The following is a 19,202-nucleotide window of genomic DNA, read 5'->3' on the forward strand; positions in this document are numbered from 1 at the left end:
GAACGCTCAGCAGGGACAGGATGCAGCTCATGGCAGCAGGTGCAGAGCGCAGCAGCAGTGAGATTTGCCTACCTGGAGTGTCTGCTTTCCAAAAGCTGCTCGTTTATGGATGACTTCCTGAGATGAATTCTCTCCACGCCAAGGGACTTTGGTGGGGGAAGTCTTGGAGAAAGCTGTGCAGAGCTGGGTCTCTGTGCTGCTGCAGGAAGTGATTCACTGACTGTTGGAAAGGAATATGCACTTTGTTAGAGCAAAATCCCTGATATTCCTGCCCTGTGTGCAAATCTGTGGCCCCTAAGGAGAAGCACTTTGCAGTACAGAGACAATGACACGAGCTGTGGATCTAGAAAAGATTTCCTGCCTGCACTGAGCTCTCTCCACACACACAGGACATTGTGGAGCTCCTACAGATCCCAGCATCACCACCTCCTATGGAGACTACACCCAGCTTGGGGCTGTGCCAGATCACAGACTGGAACTTCCTGGGAAAACACCTGCTTGCAGAGCAATCCTTTCCAGAGCCAAGCAGACAAGCTCAGCCTCTGCAAAGGCCAGCTCCTCTCCCTCACCTTCCAGCTCTTGAAAATGACATTTTAGGAATTAGTTTTGAAACACAACCTAAAAGAGACTGACTTCAAAAGCGACTGAATGAGCAAAGACAACTGACAGACACATTTGGCTGAAGGCAATTGGGAAGATGCTGGTTTGATCCTTGTTCTCACTTTGCTTAGGGCACAACCAGGTCCCGACAGAGCCAACAGGAAACTCCAACTAATACATATAAATGCAGGATGAGCATCACAGAGAACACCTTCACAAGCCTGGCTCCACTTCTACTTGTACAAGCAGGAATCAGGTGTAAATTCATTTTACGGCACCACCTGGTTTGTACAAGTCTAAAACTGGGACAAAGTGAGATCAGAATCAGGCCCAAACCGAAAAGTGAGTAATAATTTAGATCATGTTTGTCCCCAAATGATGATTATCCAGTTTAAGGGAGAGGCAGGCCAAGTCCCTTCCACCTTGTGGAACAGGGTGTGAGTGTGCCTGTGGGTGTGTGTGTGAAATGAGTAAGCTGAGCAAACACCAACCCATGCAAGATGCAAGCTCACTAGGGAACAGATAAACGTAAATAGAGCGTTAGTATCTGTGACTATTGCACCTTTTCCCAAGTTTTATGGTAGCTGTGAGGGCAGAAGGGCTGGGCTAATTCTCCCAATTTGTAAGTCCTTCAGTTCTAGGCCAGGCCCTAGGGACAATGTATTTGACACTCACAGTGTCCTCTGCTCGCAGGTTGGTCATGTTAAAACCAACTTCCTTCTCTAAAGATGACTCAGGCCAGCTCATAGAGCAGAACCTTTCAGAAACTAACCCATTAAGAGGAAGGACATTCCTGAGTAGCTATTTTTTCCTCTGCTATAAAGTAATTTATCATCAAAAGCCGCCAAAATTACAGAATAATATAATGACTTTTACTGGAAGGGACCTTAAAGCTCACTTCATTCCAACTCCCTGCCATGGGCAGGGACACATTCTTCTAAAAGGTTTTGCTCAAAGCCCTGTCCAGCCTGGCCTTGAACATTTTCAGGGATGGGACATGCTAAAGGACATTAAGTCAAAGAAATATCTCTGAATGGACAAACTTATTGGGGAAAAGAAAGAGTAAACATCATACCATCATCATAGGTGGTTGTGTCTGACAGGGAGCTGCTCTCAGATGGAATTATATCATCTGTGAATAGAAACAAACACTTTAAGCACAAAAGAGCCAACATCCACTTACAAATATCTTAATACAGTTATTTTCTAGAGTTCCAGAGCCAGCTGATACTTGTAACACTGCAATCCTTATTCTTTAGCCTAAAGACAGTCCTGGTGCATCATCACTCTGTGTGCTCACTGCAGTTCAGCAAACGACCCAGGTAATTATCAAAGGAGATTTTTTTTTTCTTTTTTTAATCTGCAGCAGGAATCAGGCCAAGATTTACAAAGGTGTTTTCCACCCCACTTCCAAGAGATCTCACAAGGTGTTTTGGTGCTTCAGTAGGAGTCAGGAGCCTACACAGACATGTAGATCTTGGCTGTTAGCAGCTAATCTCCTCTAGGTACACCTGAAACCCCACCAGGTAGGTACAAAAAGCCTTTTAAAATTTGGCACTCACTTTTGAATGTTTCATCAGCACACAGATCCTGTTTCAATTAAGTAAGATCAATCCAGAGTAATTCCACTGATTTCTATCAAGGTATTGCAAATTCCATCAACACAGAAAACAGGAACTGCTCCCATGGGCGCACTAATTTTTTGTTTCTTTTACATTTTGTTGTTTATTCACAGCACTTCACTGTCTCACCTTGATGCTACACAATGAGAAACAGCCTGTCTTCACTCAGGTTTGAGGCAGACCACCAGCAGCAGAGAAATGAGCCTGAACTAGAGATAATTAACCCACGGACAGCTCAATCCCTAGGCTGGTTCTGGCAAGATGTTACTGGTGGGGTACCAAACCTCCATGAACCTTCAAGAATGAGAGAAAGGAAGCAATAAAAAAAGAGAGTGGCAGCCACTTTGTGCATGACACCTGCTTGTGCCCCCAGCCACCACGAGCACGGGCAATGTGCACTGCTCCTGCTGTCACAGTTTGCTGCCAGGAAAGCTCTGGTTACAAGAATGCACTAAAGAGAGCAGCTGTTCAAAAACAGCAAAAATCAGGACTGGCCCCTGCCCTGGGGGGACTTGTCAGACCACCGAGGATGGGCTGCAGCTCTGCTTGCAACCTGACACTGGGAAACAGCTCCAGGGGAGCTGATTAATGTGGATTTGACCACAGGGTGGTAAAACATGGAACTGGGCCCAGAGTGGGGAGGAACAAAGCCTGCCGAGGAAAAGAAAAAAGCCAGCCTAAAGCTACAGTGCTGGATGCAGGGGGGGGTGGGTGTGCAATGCTGACATATTCAGATATGGTGACATATCTGAACTGAAAGCCCAGGTCTGTGCAGCTCCCTGCAAAGGAGGAAGAAACTCTGGGCTAGAGAGGGAGGAAAGGGAAGAGAAAGTGGAACACAGAATGCAGTCCAGTATGTCCTTTACCTCCTATCCCTGGGGCTGGGATGGAAACAGCTATGGCTTGGTTCAATCAATCAGTGGGACTATTTAACAGATTACTTCCAACAAGTAATTCCCTGAACTCACAGACTCGAGTGACTCATCACTGCCCAGCCTCCTGAAACCCAGACCTGGAGCTCCAGAGCACTGCTGCTGATGGCGACAAGGTTACACACAAAATCAATGACTGAAGCAGGGCACAGCTCTGCTTCAGGTAAACAAATACACACTGCAGGCTGAGAGCCTGGCACTGGAAGGGAATGCAGCTGCTTATTGCTGGCTTGGACAAGAGAGAAAAACACTGCCAACAACAACAATGGCACCCAACAACAACAACAATGGATGGATCTCTCTGCTCACCAGCCTTCCTGGTCATTACCACACACCAGGTGCCCCAGGTAATACAGGACCTTCCACAATCAGTATCCACACTGGTGAGCAAGAGACTGGAAACAGATGTCTCCCTCCCCTCTGTCAATCAGGAACAAGCTGGGCCACATTAAATGCTGATCATCAGCCTTTCAGAATAATCATTTGTGATGATGGATAGCCCAGTGATGCCGTGGTGTGTCAGGGGTAAGGATCCAAAACTCCTTCAACTGGCTTGGATTCCAACAGGTTTTCATACATTATCCTACAAAGCAGCAAGAATCTCACTTCCCTTAGGAGAAACACACTAAGAATGGAGGGGCCAGGAGTATCTGCTTTCACTGTGCTCATCAGTGGCAAATGGATTTAGTAAAAAAAATCTGTTTGCTACTAATTGCATTCATAAGCTCTTGAAGTTCACTTATGACTTCTGGGAAATGAGGAATTTTAAATCAAGAAGCAATGTCCTCCATCCTGCAGAACACCCTGCCTGCTCTGCTTCTGCTGGAACTGCAGCACCACAGGAGGGGTGGGGGACATGTTCCATGTGGCAGCTCAGATGTACAACTGCACTCATCACACCAGGAACTCAGGCATCAGAAAAGCTTCACCCAAGGTGTTGCTGCCAGCCTTTCTGTGCACAGCACCTTCAGCCCATACCTGGTGCTGGAACATGCTTGTGCTTGCTCCTAAAACTGGCTACTCTGCCCCCAGCCTACACCAGTGCACTGAGTGTATCAGATGCAGCAGTTTCATCTTTTCCTTATTTAACTGCCTTGGAGAAAATAAAAACCATACAGAAGAGATGTACACAAAGTTTCTAAGTAAGCCAAATTGCTCCTTTTCCCTCCTGTTTGCATCAGAACATGGGGAATTCTCTCACCTGGTAGAGCCAGAGTTGATTTCTGGGTTGGTTTTTTGCCACATTTGATTCTATATTCATTTATGGAGTTTTCTATCTCTTGCAGCTTTTTTACAGCATCAGCATACTCTTGCTTTCTTTTCTTCTTCACGTTTTTGCAGAGGTCTGGCTCACTGGCAAGTTTCTTTGCAGCTTCCACCAGCTTTTGGTGTATGATAAAATTGCTCTCCAGGTCCTGCAAAGTAGGATCCTGCAAATTCATGAGAGAAGTTATTTGCTTCTACTCCAGAGAGAAATTATCAATGAAAGTCATTAATAAAAATATCTATTTTTGTGGTGATTAAGTGAAATTTTGAGCACAAAATGCAGAAATACCAAAGTTTATACACAAGACAATCTCAGCATGTGAAAGTCTGATATCTTATTTCTGACTGGAGTACAATTTTGAGATCTCTTGGACAAGGTCCAAAGTTCTGAAGCCCATGTGACACAACACATACTCTTAAATTCAGGTTTAGGCTGCTAAACCTCCTGCTATGAGTCCAACCTGGAAAACATCATTCAAAATCTCTCCCTACTTCAGAGAATATAAAAATGGAAATTGGTATCACCATACCTACGTAAGAGGGAGTTTCAGGCTTTAATTAATTGTTTGTAAACTACTTTGAGAAGCTCAGATGAAAGGCACTGCTGAAGTGCTAAGCAACACGTTATTAAATCTGGTCAGCAGGATTTTGGTTTAATAGCATTTAAGCAGTCCACAAAATCACTTTGCTGCAGACAAGGAGAACACCAGCCCTGAGAGGCAGGGCAGTGAGTTTCTGCTGAAAGACAGGTGCCAAGTGCCCAACACTACTTACTTGGATGATACAGCTTGTTAACAAATCTCACAAGGAATGAGGAGGAATGGAGTGTATCCAGAAACTGCAAACATCTGAATTACCCTATCACTCGAGCCAGTCCCTGCCAGCAAAGTTCATTTTAGCTTCTTGAGCAATGCAGGGAGGTTTTACTCAGGTGGAACCTTCATTAAGCCACAGGTAAAACTCCTCCTCCTGTCACCTGTCACAAAACTATGCTCACAGATTTGGCAAGGGGGATAGAGCACACCCCTGCCATGTTCTGGGTTCAAACACCATCCCAACATGACACAAGTCAATGCTCCAGAAAAGCCACGAGCTGCCAAATGGCATTATGCACCTGATCTTCTCTAATTAGCAGCAAAATATCCATTAAAATTCATGCAGGGATTCAGGCTGGGTGAACTTAAGGCCTTTAGCAACAGCCAATTTCCTGGTCAGTTCAAAGCATGGCTGAAAGAAGGGCAGAACCCACCAAAATTTCCCACTCCAGACAAACAACTGCCCCAGCTGCCTCCTCTTAAAACCTCCAGGGAAGAGGTGGATTATCCACAAGTGGCTTTGGCCACTGGTCTGGGCAGCCCAGCCCTGTGTGCAAACAAGCAGCCGTGCTCACCTCCTCGCTGGGGAGCAGGTTGTCATCCAGCTTGAACGCCGTGCCAACGCGCCTCCTCACCTGGGGAGGCTCCTCCCCAGCACCCAGGGGATACTCCTTGGGCATCTTGCCTGTCAGCTCCTGGGGAACAACACAGAGGGCTCCAGGTAAGGCCCAGTTGGGAGGAAAGGGCTCCCACCTGCCCGAGCCCAGGGTGAGGTACAGTTCTCACCGCCTCTCGCAGGCAGATTTTCTTCAGCTCCTCAACTTTCTGAAGCAGTTTTTCCTGAAGGAGTTTCTCTTTCTTCTTTAGTTCCATAATTTTCTCCTTCTTTTGTTCTTCACTGACCTCTGAATCCTGAGAGCCTGGAAAACACACTCTGTTATCAGAGGATTTCCACGTAAAGGCCATTTTAATTGTCTGGTAGTCTCATTTCCCTTTTAACAAACAAGCCCCATTAAACCTGGCTACTTCACATTTATGGGCAGTATTACCTGATGAGATCAAACTGCCATTGCTGGCCATAATAAGCTGGTTCTTGGCCTCCAAAGTCACCAGCTTGGACACTTTTGGAGTTCCCATCTCTGTCAGATCCATGGCGATATCATCCAAACTTCTGGCTGACGGAATTTTTGCCTGAAGGAGTTAAAAAAAAACCCAACAGCCTCACTGAGTTACCTCTAATTAACTTCAGAACACATCACAGAAGATGACATTTCACACATCATCTCCCACAAAATTAAGGGCTGAAGCAACAGCATCACACAGGTGCTTGTGGCATTCAAGGGCTGTTTGACATTCCCTTCCCCTCTCCCCCAAAACCTGAACCATCTCCCAGCTCAAAATCTCTGCAGCTTTCAAAACAAACAGAGGAAAGGAGACAAAAGAAAAGGCAGATTAGACACCCAGACATGGGAATTCCCTCTTCCATGATTACACTTCCATAGGCCTTAACTGCAGGCAGGCTAAAATGCATCTTATACCAATACCACCACTAAGAGACTGCTCAAAAAGCTGACAAAAACAATTTGTAGTTTTTCTCTGGAGAGTCGTTCATCCGTGGAAAAACACATGCTGGAAGGTGTTGAAACCCATGCTTGCAGTAAAATGCCTCATAACTTACTTTGCTTTGCTTCCTGTCCAAGTAAAACTGGTGCTGACTGATTGCCATCACCCAGATGGACTTGATCAGGGAAGTGTTTGCATACCAGGTCTGCACCACCAGCCCACTCTGACCAAAGGTCCTTCTTGACACTGAAATTCTGAGGAGGTGAAAAGAAATGCAATTTCAAGACAGGTCTTTGAGGTTTAAAGTCCACAATGCCTCTCTCTTAACCAGGTGAGGCTCAGCCCTTATTTTAGGGATGCAAAAACTCAGATTTCCTTCATCCCATCACCCAGTGCTGCTGCAGATTTGGCCATGACAAATAGTTCTCCCCCACTCCAAGAACTCCCTGAATGGACACACAGGGAATCTGAGAGGACACCCAGAGCTGTGACAGCCCCAGTCTGTCCCACCAAACACTGGATCAGTCTCAAAGCCCAGAATAAACTCAGGGGTTAGCTCTGGGGCACCTCCCACCCCATCCACCAACAGTGGGGATGAGCTCCCACTGTGGGCAAAGATTAACCCCGATGGCAGAACCTCCTCAGCCTCACCTGCGGGGATCGTGCACCTCCACAGCAAACTTCTTCTCACGGAAATACAGATTTTCCAGCTGTTTCCATTGAAAGAGCTGGGAGAATTGGGAGAGAGAAGCAGAACATGGTCACTAAATCCCCAAACCGCTCACCCCAAGGTGATATCATTTCAGCAAATTACAATTCCTGTGTATCCTCAGCTATGGCATGGACTGAGCAGTAACTACATTCATAACATCAATTAAAAGAAGCACATAAGTATAGGATGCCCCCTCAGTAATTTCACACTCTTACAGACAATGTGTTGCAAATTGAGGATTTTGCCAGCGACAACATCTGCCTCCATCAATAGCACATTTAATTTCACTGCTACAAGTTCCCAGAGATCTTGGCAGGGCAGCTAAAGTAATTTTCTCTCTGATTAAACGCAAAAATCTCTTTACAAAGTAATTGTATAGACAACTACGGTCTACTTCCCTAGTCAGAACATCCCCAGGGAATGGCAGCAGCTTGGAAAAACCAAGACCTTTCTCTTGTGAAGACACTGTGTGAGACATCCAGCGTGACATTCTGGAGCAGAAGTACAGCATGTACAGAACAGCAGCTACAGGAGGAAGCCACCCCCAGCACATCCTCGTGCTAGAAACCCACATATTTCCAGCAAAGTGCCAGCTGGGAGAAGAGATCAAAGTCAGTTGGGGCTTGGCAGCTGCACTCGTGGGATCAGAATTTCATCTGGATTCGCTCTCCTTTCGCAGCAGCATCAGCCCTGCTGATCCCCCTGGGGATGAGCATCTTCTCAGCCCAGCACCACCTCCTGCCCCCTTCTCCAGCAGTGCCAGGGTGCCCGGATGTACATGGGGACCCACATGGTGTCCCCAGGGATGCCCCCCTGACCATGCAGGGCCACACAGGTGCAGCAGCAGGCTGGAATTTACATCAGCTGCTCACAGAGCTGCAGCCCACACGGAGATACTGGGGGTGCTTCCACCCAGCTGGGCAGGCAGGGACAGGGTTCTGTGTCAGCCCTGGACACCAGGGATCCAACCAAGGCACCCAGGCCCTCAGAGCAACTCCCTCCTTCCCCCACTAGAGCTTTTCCAAAGCCTCCAAGGGTGCAGCCACCACACCAGAAACCCCCAGGACACACAACATTCCCGCTGGCCTTGCCAAAACCTGACATTCCAGGCTACCTCCCAGTACAGAAACACTTCAGGTTTTGTAAAAAATGACCTATCAGGCTGTGATGCATCTGAAACATTTATAACACAATGAAACATAGCCCAGCACATTTGTGTTTCAGGGGAAAAGTAGCTATTTCAGCAGCCTTTCCCTCTGTTTAATTAAAACTTCCATAGGAATACAACTCACTATTAGAACCTGCCATAGAAAAAGTGAAGCCAAGTGGAAATGCAATTTACTAGAATTAATAATTATTTTCTCGACGAGTGTGGAAGTTTCCCTCTGCAGCTTGAGTAAGTTTATGTTCGTCTCACAGCCCTCCTGCCCAGCCACAGCGCTGTCAGAAACGCCTCTTTACAACTCCGCGTGAACTTTGAAAATAAATACATTTACAAAAACGCGAAAGGAAACAACCCAAGCAGACTGCCAGGACATTGAGCAATAGGTGCCCGTGGGTGCTCCGGCAGCGATCGATCCCCGCCGGGATCCCGGCACAGCCCCGGCTGCTCCCCGCACGCCGCACTCACCTGCCCGCAGCCCCGATCCCGATCCTGATCCCGATCCCGGCTGCCCGGCCCCGCCGGGCAGTGTCAGGGCTGGCATGGGCAGGGCACAGCCGCGCTGTCCCTCGGTCTGTCCCTCCGTCCCGCCGCTCTGCTGCGGCAGCCTCGCCTCCCAGCGCTGACACACGCCTGACATCACCGCCCACCCGCTCCGCGCCTCCCACGCCCCGTTCCCCAGACACAGGGAAAACCCAACAGGGAGCGAACAGTGAGGGTTCCACCGAGGGGCTGCACCCCTGGGAGCCCCCCCCGGGTGCCTGTGGGGGCCGGGGCCGCGGGGGCTGCCCGGGGTCCCCGCGGTGCCGTGTCCCGGCCCCGCCAGCCTGACTCACACCCAGCGGCAGCAGCAGGTTCGACCAGCAGCATCATCCCGGCCGCCCGCTCCCACGCTCGTAAAAACCATGGGCGTGCTTCAAACATGACCTCTGGAGAAAAAAAACTGCCTCGCTGCGCCTCTTATCGTGGCTGGCGATGATTCCCCGTCCCCTTTATCACTTCCTTTGGGGTTTTCCCCTCTCCGGATGCGCTCGACATTCCTAAGGGTTGCGGGAAAACGGAGCACCTGTCCCAAGGTGAGGAGGGTCGCGTTTGGCAGGAGGGCAAAATGCAGCAGCCCCAGCACCTGGAGGAGCCCCCTGCCCTGACAGAGGGACACGGGGGTCTGTGCAAATCTGACACCGGGATCACTTCCAGTGCCGAGAAAAGGAAAAAAAAAAAAAGCGTTTGCATTTTTAAGAAAACCTGCATGGAACTGCCTCAGGATGTGGGTAGAGCTTTGCTCCATTTCCTCCCCACCCTGTGAGATCCATCCCAGCCCAAAAGGAGCTGACGGGCGCCCCAAGCATTCGCAGCTGGGTACATTCAGCACAAAGACATCTCTGCCTCCTCGCACAAAGTCTGGGATAACTGCAGCTCCCCCCTCTGCTGCTCCCATCCCAGAGATGGGAACTGTACCCAAGACACATCTTTGCTCTTGAGCACTGAAAAAGTGCCTTGTCCTCAGACTATCTCACTTAAGAACAATATAAGCTCCTTAGCTATCACCTCATCTGACAAACCCTCCTAACTCAGGTCCTTGTAAAAAAAGGCTGGTGATTAAATGAACGGCTTCAGAGTAAGTTGTGAGCCATTAATAAATATTATTATTTGAAGATGCAAATAAAAATAATCCTGAATGAAAGTATTACACTTTCCTGCCTAACACACTTGTATTCACGAAGAGGGAAAAAACGGACTCAGTACAAACAAGGACAAAGCAATAAAGTAATAAACTTTCTTCAACTGAAATTTTTCTAACTCGTGGTCAAAAGGCAACACGCAGGAAACAGTCGCTGCTCTAGAGATATCCTGCTCCCTTCAAATACTCTTTATCCTGTACAGACATGTTCCTAAATAATTCCTAATTTCAATCTTACCTAAACTAAATGCATATATTTAAAGACAAAAGAGTGGTAAAAAAAATCTGGAAATCTGGAACTGGTTTTTGAGGGCTGGAAGAACAATTAGGAATAATTAAAATGTTTTTGTGGAAGTTTTGCAATGTATGTTCCCTTTAACCAGATGATTACGTCCACCTGAGCTAATTAATGTTTTCTTAATAGCCTTCCCCATCCATGTAGGTTGTCAGATCCTTAAATGCTCCTGAAAACTACTGAGCATCCCAGGGGTGCCTGTCTGACTCTTGAGTAGAACTTGGCCTGGTCAAGGTTGTTTTTCTGATTTTTTTTTTTTTTTGGTAGAAGGCGGAGGTGCAGCTCTGATCACATCTCATTACCCAGGCACCTCTGTGCACCAGCCAGACTCCTACCACCCAGCTGCTGCTTTTCCAGCCCACGAGTTTAGGCTTCCCTGTATTTCTGCTGTGATTCAACACCAGATACCAGGGAGCACTGAACAAAAAGGAATCACTGTCCTTCCTGCACAAAAAGAACCATAATAGTTAAGGCAGCCCAAGGAGACATGCCTAAGTGCTGAAACACCTTAAAAGCAGCAGCTGGTTTTTCACCTGGCTCATCTTGCATCCAGTTTTGAATAAAATGCGGGTTTGTCCCGGCCTGACAGCAGGAGCAAACTGGCTCAGAAAAAAGGCCCTGTCAGGATCTCAGGCAGGAGCCGGCAGAGACCCTGCCCAAGGAGCTGCTCAGGAGAGCTGCTCAGGCTCCTGGCTCAGTATTGCTGTGAGCCTGATGGATTTTGCTTAAAAAATAATATTTTAGTAGTTTTTTTACAAAGTTTCTTTTTGCAACGAGGTGTAAATGTGGAGAGCAGCTGAGTGCAGGGGCTGTGCGGCCACAAGCTGCTGCACCAGCCCCCTGTGCCAGAATTGTCCCCAAGGTTAGTGACAAATTCTGACCAAGAGCTAAATGACCCAAATCTCAGGCTTTCCACCCAAAGTGTCTTTGGGTAAGGTCAGCACGAAGTGCAAGCCATGCCACAGTGTCTGCAGCAGCCTTTCCCTCGGGAAGCACTTCCAAAGCACCTCGTGGTACGTGCAGTGCCTGCAAGGAGGCCCAGCACCTCAGGAACGGGCTGGGAACAGCCATCTGCAGACAAATCTGGCAATTCAGAGCAAGGAAACATAAAAGATTTCTGCCCACAGGAATGCACCCCACCCGATGAGGGAAATTACCACCCTGGCAGCGGCGCTGGGAGCAGGCTGTGTTTCAGCCCCTCCGCTGCACTCAGCTGTCTGGCACCCTGCCTTCAGCTGGAATCCTGTGCTTCGCTGCTGCTGTGGAGGGAGGCACCTGAGGAGATGGCAGCAGAGCCAAACTACCCCACCTGCAGCAACTTCTGAGGGAAGGAGGCAGGCAGCTCCCACCTGCGCCAGCATAACTCGGCAGAGCTCACCTGCAGGCATCCTTCATCCCTTAAATATTAAACCAGTCCTCTAAAAACCTTTTCAATCACAAATTTTTTTTTAAAACCTTATGATGTTTTTATGCCTGGTCCTCTCTAGCACTGGCATCATAAGACTGAGAGATGTCTCAACATCAAAATACCCCAAAACATTTGTGTTTTGCAGCAGGGGATGTTCAAGCAACTTTTTGCACATCTGGAAAGATCTGAATTTCAGAGCAGCCTCATAAAAACTCTGGTTTTTTTAAGTAATTATGTGAGCTTAGTATCTTCTATCTAAATCAATGGCTTGGTGAGAAATAAACACCATAAAAGAAATCTCTGCCTAATTAGAGCAGCCTGCTGAGAAGGCTGTTCCGATGCTGCTGTGTTCTGAACTATTCAGCAAAGCAGGACAGCAAATTTACATGAAGTAAATGTTCTGCAAGGGAAAACTTTCAGCTTCAACTCTTAGCACACACTGACTTAAAAAAGAAGTATCATAATACCTGCTCCTCACAGCTCAGGAGCAATACATCCCAACAAAGAGAAAGTCACGGAAAAGTGTCAGGACGCTGGCAAGGATGAACAAAGAGCTCCTGGACAAACTCAGCCACAAAAAGACCCGCAAAGAGGGTGGGAGAAATACAGAGAAATTGTCTGAGCAGCCAGGGGTCTGGTTTGGAAAGCCAAAGCCCTGAAAGTATTAAATCCAGGCAGGGATATTGTGAAGGTGATGAGGCCCTGGCACAAGGTACCCAGAGAAGATGTGGCTGCCCCTGGATCCCTGGGAGTGTCCAAGGCCAGGCTGGATGGGGCTTGGAGCACCCTGAGGTAGTGGAAGGTGTCCCTGCCATGGCAGGGGGATTGAAATGAGATGATCTTTCATGTTCTTTCCAGCCCACACCGTCCTGTGATAAACATTCCCCATTTCAAAACGAGTATATGCTAACAAAAACACTTCTGAGAACACAATGCAGTCAAGACATCAAGCAGTAGAAATTATATTCTTGGACATTTGAAACAATACCACAGCAAGATTAGTTCTTCTCTTCAGATAACAGAGTTAATTTATCACGAGGGAGTCGCCCACAGAAACACAATGAAGTGGGAGAACAAGTCAGAGAGCCAGCAAGCTGCCTTCTCCAGCCCTCAGAGGATCCTCACATATTGGCTGAACGCAGAATAAACACAACTCATGCCTTAATACACCCTCCATTAACAAGACTTACATTGTTTATCTCACCAGTGAGAAGAATGGGGTAGAGATAAAGGGAGATCTATTCTGCCTTGAAATGACAAACAAAGTCCTGGGACCTGTTTTATACTTTTAACTAATTGATTCAGAGGATGCTGGGGACAGGATCTTGGCATGCCACCTCACAGCAAGCAGAGGCACTTCTCCAAGCAGGAGGTGACTCTCAATACTAACTGCAACTGAAAGAGAATATGTTTGCAAAGCAGCAGGACTGCAGAGCTAATCCCAGGTCTGAGCTCAAATCTGAACAAGAGTTGCCAAATCCAGTCTGTTTTAATGCCCTGTGTGACTTCAGGATGATAATCAAGTGAGCTCAGTATAACCTCCAGCCAGTGTGGAGACACTGCTTTTATCTACAAAGACAATTTTCATAAATGACACAGAAAATAATTTTCCCTTTTCAGTCTGTTACAGAGCTGGAGCACAGTGCTTCTCTCAGTGCCTCAGCTGGCACTCCTGGGTGATGGGGAACACTTGGGCTGTTCTAGAAACTGCTCCTGAAGCAACACGAGCTCCCAGGAGTGACTTGGAGCAACAAAACTCCCTTGTCCAAACCATCTCGGGTCAACCAGCAAAATATTAATAGCTGGAGCCAAACCTCCCCAGCCAGCCCTGCACAGACAGACAGACAGCCAGGGCAGGTTCTCCAGGTCCAGCCCCGAGTCACACACTGGGCTCCCCTCAGCCCTGGCAGGGCTGGCTGATAGGGATCTGGGGATTGCTTCACCCAGGCCTCTCCTGCAAGTTCCTTCCTGTGAGGAGCTCTCAGCCTTGGACTCCATGCACTGGTGTTGATCCAATAACAAAATCTTGGGAAAACCACTGTGCTCCAAGGCTCGGATTTAGGTGTCTTGGCCTGAAGACCTACTTGGATAAAGCCAAAAGATTTCACTTTTTTAAGAGGGTGGTTATATTTCTTTGGATTTAACTGATCCTCCATTAATGGGTGCAACTAATGTAGATTTTATTTCTTTTACTAATAGTAAAATTTTATTCTAAAGATGGTGTTGGCTCTGTGATTCTATGGTGAAGCAAGCACACCTGACAGCGCTGCAGAAAAGACAAGGGGAGCAGAATAAATCCCCCTGCTGTGAATTCACTGTGGCACAGGCACCAATTCCTGTTAAAAGCCTCCCATCCAAAATGCTGCAGCTTTCCCACCACAACCAGTGTCAGAGAGGTTTGCACACTCAGAGATCCCCTGTAGCTTTAAAATTCAGGAAGGCCAGCTTGGTTTTCATTAGACTTGGACTCAGCCTTTCCATCTCTTTATTCTCTATTTATCTATCAGCTGCATGTATATTTAAACATCACCAACTCGAGAAGCAGAGCACAATGAGGATGCTCTTTCCCAGATGGCTGGGGATAAACACAACAGCAGTTTTGATCCATGGTATAAACAGCTGGGTAACACCAGCACACGGCAGTTGTGAGTTTGGCTCCCTTCCCAAAAAGCAAAACAGGAAAATTCTGCTAAATCCAGCAAAACTAGCACTGCTGCTCCAAAAGACAAGAATAGTTCACATGCCTATTCCCCTCCTTCCTGCTGCTCCAGAGAGACTCCTGGGAGATTCAGGCAAGCTGTCCATACTCTTCTCTCTCTGAAATAAATTCTGATACATTCATAAATATGAACAAACAACAACACTGATTAAAAGGAACTTCTACTTGCTGCATCACAGGCAGCAGGGCTGTAGCTACACTGAAATAAGCAGCAGTATCTCAGCATTTTAACTCCAAACCCAAGTCTGGGTGTGGGTGCCCCTCCAGATCTGATGTCTGCTTTTCCTCCCAAAAGTGATCTGATCCCAATCACTTACCCAAAGTGCTATTTCAAACCCTGAAACATTTTTCATATAAAGAAACTGTTTGTGTATTTACCCACTTGTTAAAGGCAATCATGGCTCAGGACAAGCTGTGGCGTACATAATTTTTGTCCCTTTCCACTGACACCAGGAAAATCCTTAAGGATACTACAGCCATATCCATCCCCACAGTTTCAATGAGCTTACTGTAATTAAACCTTCCACCTGCATTTAGGCTCCTCTCTCTCACCTTCCCTTTCAGTCTCTATCCTCTGTTGTATAATTATAATTTCAGTGAAGCCAACAACTATTCTCATTTCCATTGTCATGCTTCCACTGCAGAGATGACCTCTGGTTTTTATTTTATTTTTCTTAAACACAACCCCTGCTGCATTCAAAGACAACGCCTCGTAACTAACTGTAGCAGGGTGTGACTTGGTATCTGGGCCCTGCTGACCTTAAAAAATTTTCTTAATCTGCCTGGTTGATAATGTAAACTGAAATCCCACAAGCATAAAAAATGCTTGGCGAAGCAATGCTTTCAGCCAGGCAGGCTCCATTTTCTTGGAGAGCATTGCTGGTCACAGCTGGACATCTTGGCTGCATAATGATCTTTTCCTGCCTGGAAAATCTTATGGATGTTGCCTAAAATCAGGGAAGTGCTTAAGGGCAAGAGGACCTCCTTGATGCTCCCCTTTGACATTCAATAGCTTCATCAAGTTGACTTGATTTACAGAGGGTTCCTCCTGTGTCTTTTAGTGCAGGCATGGGAAGAGACACATGGGATAAAACTCTGTATTTTACTAAACAAAGCAAAGGAAGGACACGAGAGATCACCCTTGGACACAGAGGTACATAAATACACCAAAAGAAACCAAGTCATAGCCTGCTCTGCAAAAAGAGAAGATCAAGTTGGAAGCTTGAAGGGGGGATTACTCTTTAACAAGGAAGTTTTGTTAAGCTGTGCTTTTTGGCACCAATACACTAAACAATATCATTTTGCAAATGTAAAAATTCCCTGGCGGGGAGCACAACTTCATGTGAACTCCTGCCCAGATCATTCCTGGGGAAAGAACAGCAAACTCCCAGGTCTCCATCCCCTCATGGCTTAGATGTTTCAGTGAAGACACAGTGGGAAACAGTGGGTTGGAGAAGAATCAACTCCAGTTCTTGGCATTTATTCTCAATTTCCCCTTAGAATTTATGGAAGCACACACTTCAACAAGCCTTCAATTTCACACAGTTCCTCTCGTATTCTGCCTGTATCAGTGGAGCCTTTTATGTTTCATGCACACAAAAAAAAAAAACACCTACAAAAGTGAAGTGAAAACACTGCCCGAGTACAAGGCCTTGCAGAAACACAACTGCTTCATATTTCTGTAGTTATCCCTGGGGGCTGCCAAAATCCCCATCCTGAGACCACCAAACTCAAAACACACGAGCCAAAGCTCCCAAAGGGAGTTTCCACTATCTAGGAGAGGCAGAGATTTACTGCCTCAGTGCCAGCAGAAATCTCCTTCTGCCTCCAGCCTTTGGTCTTTTGCCCACCAGTCTAATAAGCAACAGCTTAAAAGAGTATATCCTGACATGCAACATCATACCATGTCCCCCCCCCACAAAAAAAATCACAAAATGCAAAAGAACTTACTTTTCTGGGCTTAACTTTGTCTTGTAAGTCGTACTGGCCGATTCCTTTGTAACTTATTCCAAGCCACCACGGGATTCCTTGTTTATCCTGAAAAATGGGACGTCTACGTCAACCAAGAGCTACTTAAGAGTGAGGCAATTCCAAGATTACAGCCCTTTTCACTCTGTGACAAGCACAAGTAGGTACAGAACAAGGATTTTCTGGCAAACAAATTGAGGTGAAGTGGATTGCTGGGGTGAAGGTGGAAACTTTCTCCCAGAGGCACAAACCCAGGTGGTGGCTGTGCAACGTGGGCAGAAAAGCAAGAGTGCTGCTGGAACAACAGGGTGTCACTGCTGGAGGAGTGGCTGTGAAGGGGAAGGACAGGCGACAGAAAAAAACTGTGGCCAATGACTGCTACTACCACTAAATTCAGGCATGGACAGCCACAGGAGACACCAGCACAAAACATCGGCTTCTCAGGTACCACAGTCATGGCCATGACTCAAAAGCAAGGAGACATCATCTCTGCTGAGCTCTTCTGCAAAAAGCACTTTGGCCCCGGCTCTGCTCTACAAGTGGGAATAAATGGTGTATTTCCATCACTCTTCAAAAGCATTTCTCAGCATTTCCCCACTCCAAGCACGCACCACTAATCACCTGCCACTTAGGAGGAGTCTTTTCCACATTCTATTTTTCTAATCTTGATTAATGTCTCTGGGGAAACTATTAACTGCTTCAAGTCTAGAAGTGATATCCAGTTTAATTAAGATGATAGGAATTTAGCTCCTGATAGGATTACATAAGGTTTTACAAAGATTCCTTTCTGCTGTCTGGAAACAATTTTTAAAGTACATTGAAGGGGGGAAAATTACAGAGGCTGAAAAATGTGGGGTTCCATACTGATAGAAGGGCACTGAATCATGCAACTGCTCCTTTAGGAATGCAATCCCTCATAATAAGCTCAGCAATCACATTATCTGTAGTCAGTTACTGACCTTTACTCCATAGTAATGAACTCCATATGTTGGCAAGGCTTCTACCACTTTCATGTACCTGCAGACAGATTTATAGCATATCAGATTATTTTCTCTGGAGGAAGTAATATCTATTAACATATTTTTTTCACACATACATCCAGGACACGTCATTTATCATCTGCATATTTTGAAGGCCTTAATAGCTGAAGGCCCAGATTTTCAGAAAAAAACTTAGTATCTTGGCTTGGGGAAAGATGGGGTATTTTGGCCCAGCTAAAGCAAAAGGAAAATTTCTCATACAACAGAAAATTCAATCTTTTATCAGGAGGTCACAGAACTGAAAGCAAAAATTCTGAACTGAACATGTGAGCCTTTTGGGAAAAGTTGGCAGTAAAGACCTGCCTATAATTATTCCATTATGAAGCTCTGGTTACAAAGGACAGGCTCCAAATGAATATGTTTATGCCATTGTACAACTGTTTCATGAGGCAACTCAGAAAACCACTGAACAGACCATTTTCCCTTGTTTCTACTGAAAAAAGGACCACAAATGATTGAGAAAGATTTACAGGCTTTGAGGTATGTGAGAAAAGCTGCAAGGAGTCTGCACTGTGTAGTCATGGCCATCATCTCAAACATCTCATAACACATCCTACTGCATCTGCTTGTAGGAAGAACAGTAAATATTAATGGTAAATGAAAAATACAATTCCACAGGCTCAGTGGGCAGCTTGGAAGACCTTGATGTTTTGAAAGCCAAATTCCGAACATTTCAGAATTTCTTACAGGACTTAGGGTAATATGCACCCTTAAGAGTTTGGAGTGAAAATTAATTGATGGCAGGCAATGTATGGAGGAGAGTCTTCCAATAAAGTAAGATCCAAACAATTTCTTTTGTATTTGAGCAACCCAAATGACTACACAAATGCTGAACTGCAAGCCTGTGAAATGTGAGACTTCAAATAATTCCACTTTGCAATATAACTCAATAAAAAGAGAATCTGACAGATACAAACGACATCATTTGCAGGCAATAATGACCCAAAGAGTCTGCCTTGCCATTTCACAACCAAAAAAGAACAGGAGAAAAGTAAAAATATCATCTTCACAAATTAACAAGTGTCATACTCACTGAACAATGGCTTGTCCTCTGGTCAGACCTTTAATTTGTGTATAATGCTCAATTACTCTGTCCTCACTGCAAACCAAGCACAAAACCCAATTTAGAGGCTCAGTGACTTTGTTCATGTGTGAAGGCATCTGCCGAAGCTTAGCCACCTGCTCAGCATACAGAGAAGGATCCCCCTGCACGTTTCTTGCTCTAGTTTACATTCTGGTTCTTGCAGATTTCTTTCCCACCCTTCATTAGGCAGCGTGGAGCTGCCTGGCTGATCCCCACCATCACATCCTGCCTTCCAGACTAATTAACAAACCATTTCAGATCAGCCTGTTCTGCTGCAGATGCTGCTGCAGAAGAATGGTGCTAATTGTGGAAATTCATCTTAATGTTCTAAAGGA

The 19,202-nt window shown here is 46.3% G+C and overlaps 1 protein-coding gene across 7 annotated transcripts in view; it reads right to left on the reverse strand.

The window, feature by feature from the left end:
* The window catches only part of FRMD4B (FERM domain containing 4B), a 124,455-nt gene that overhangs the window by 7,121 nt on the left and 98,132 nt on the right, over positions 1-19,202 (reverse strand). For all 7 annotated transcript variants that reach the window (XM_030956394.1, XM_030956389.1, XM_030956393.1 and 4 more), the window contains 11 exons: positions 18,817-18,882; positions 17,703-17,760; positions 16,726-16,812; positions 7,450-7,526; positions 6,914-7,052; positions 6,285-6,426; positions 6,022-6,155; positions 5,811-5,930; positions 4,356-4,584; positions 1,676-1,732; positions 73-220 (listed from right to left, as the gene is read on the reverse strand). In XM_030956394.1, the coding sequence (XP_030812254.1) occupies positions 73-220; positions 1,676-1,732; positions 4,356-4,584; positions 5,811-5,930; positions 6,022-6,155; positions 6,285-6,426; positions 6,914-7,052; positions 7,450-7,526; positions 16,726-16,812; positions 17,703-17,760; positions 18,817-18,882 (1,257 nt within the window). The remainder of the gene's footprint in view (positions 1-72; positions 221-1,675; positions 1,733-4,355; positions 4,585-5,810; positions 5,931-6,021; positions 6,156-6,284; positions 6,427-6,913; positions 7,053-7,449; positions 7,527-16,725; positions 16,813-17,702; positions 17,761-18,816; positions 18,883-19,202) is intronic.

This window comes from Camarhynchus parvulus, chromosome 12 (assembly GCF_901933205.1).
Source record: "Camarhynchus parvulus chromosome 12, STF_HiC, whole genome shotgun sequence".
Lineage (NCBI taxonomy): Eukaryota > Metazoa > Chordata > Aves > Passeriformes > Thraupidae > Camarhynchus > Camarhynchus parvulus.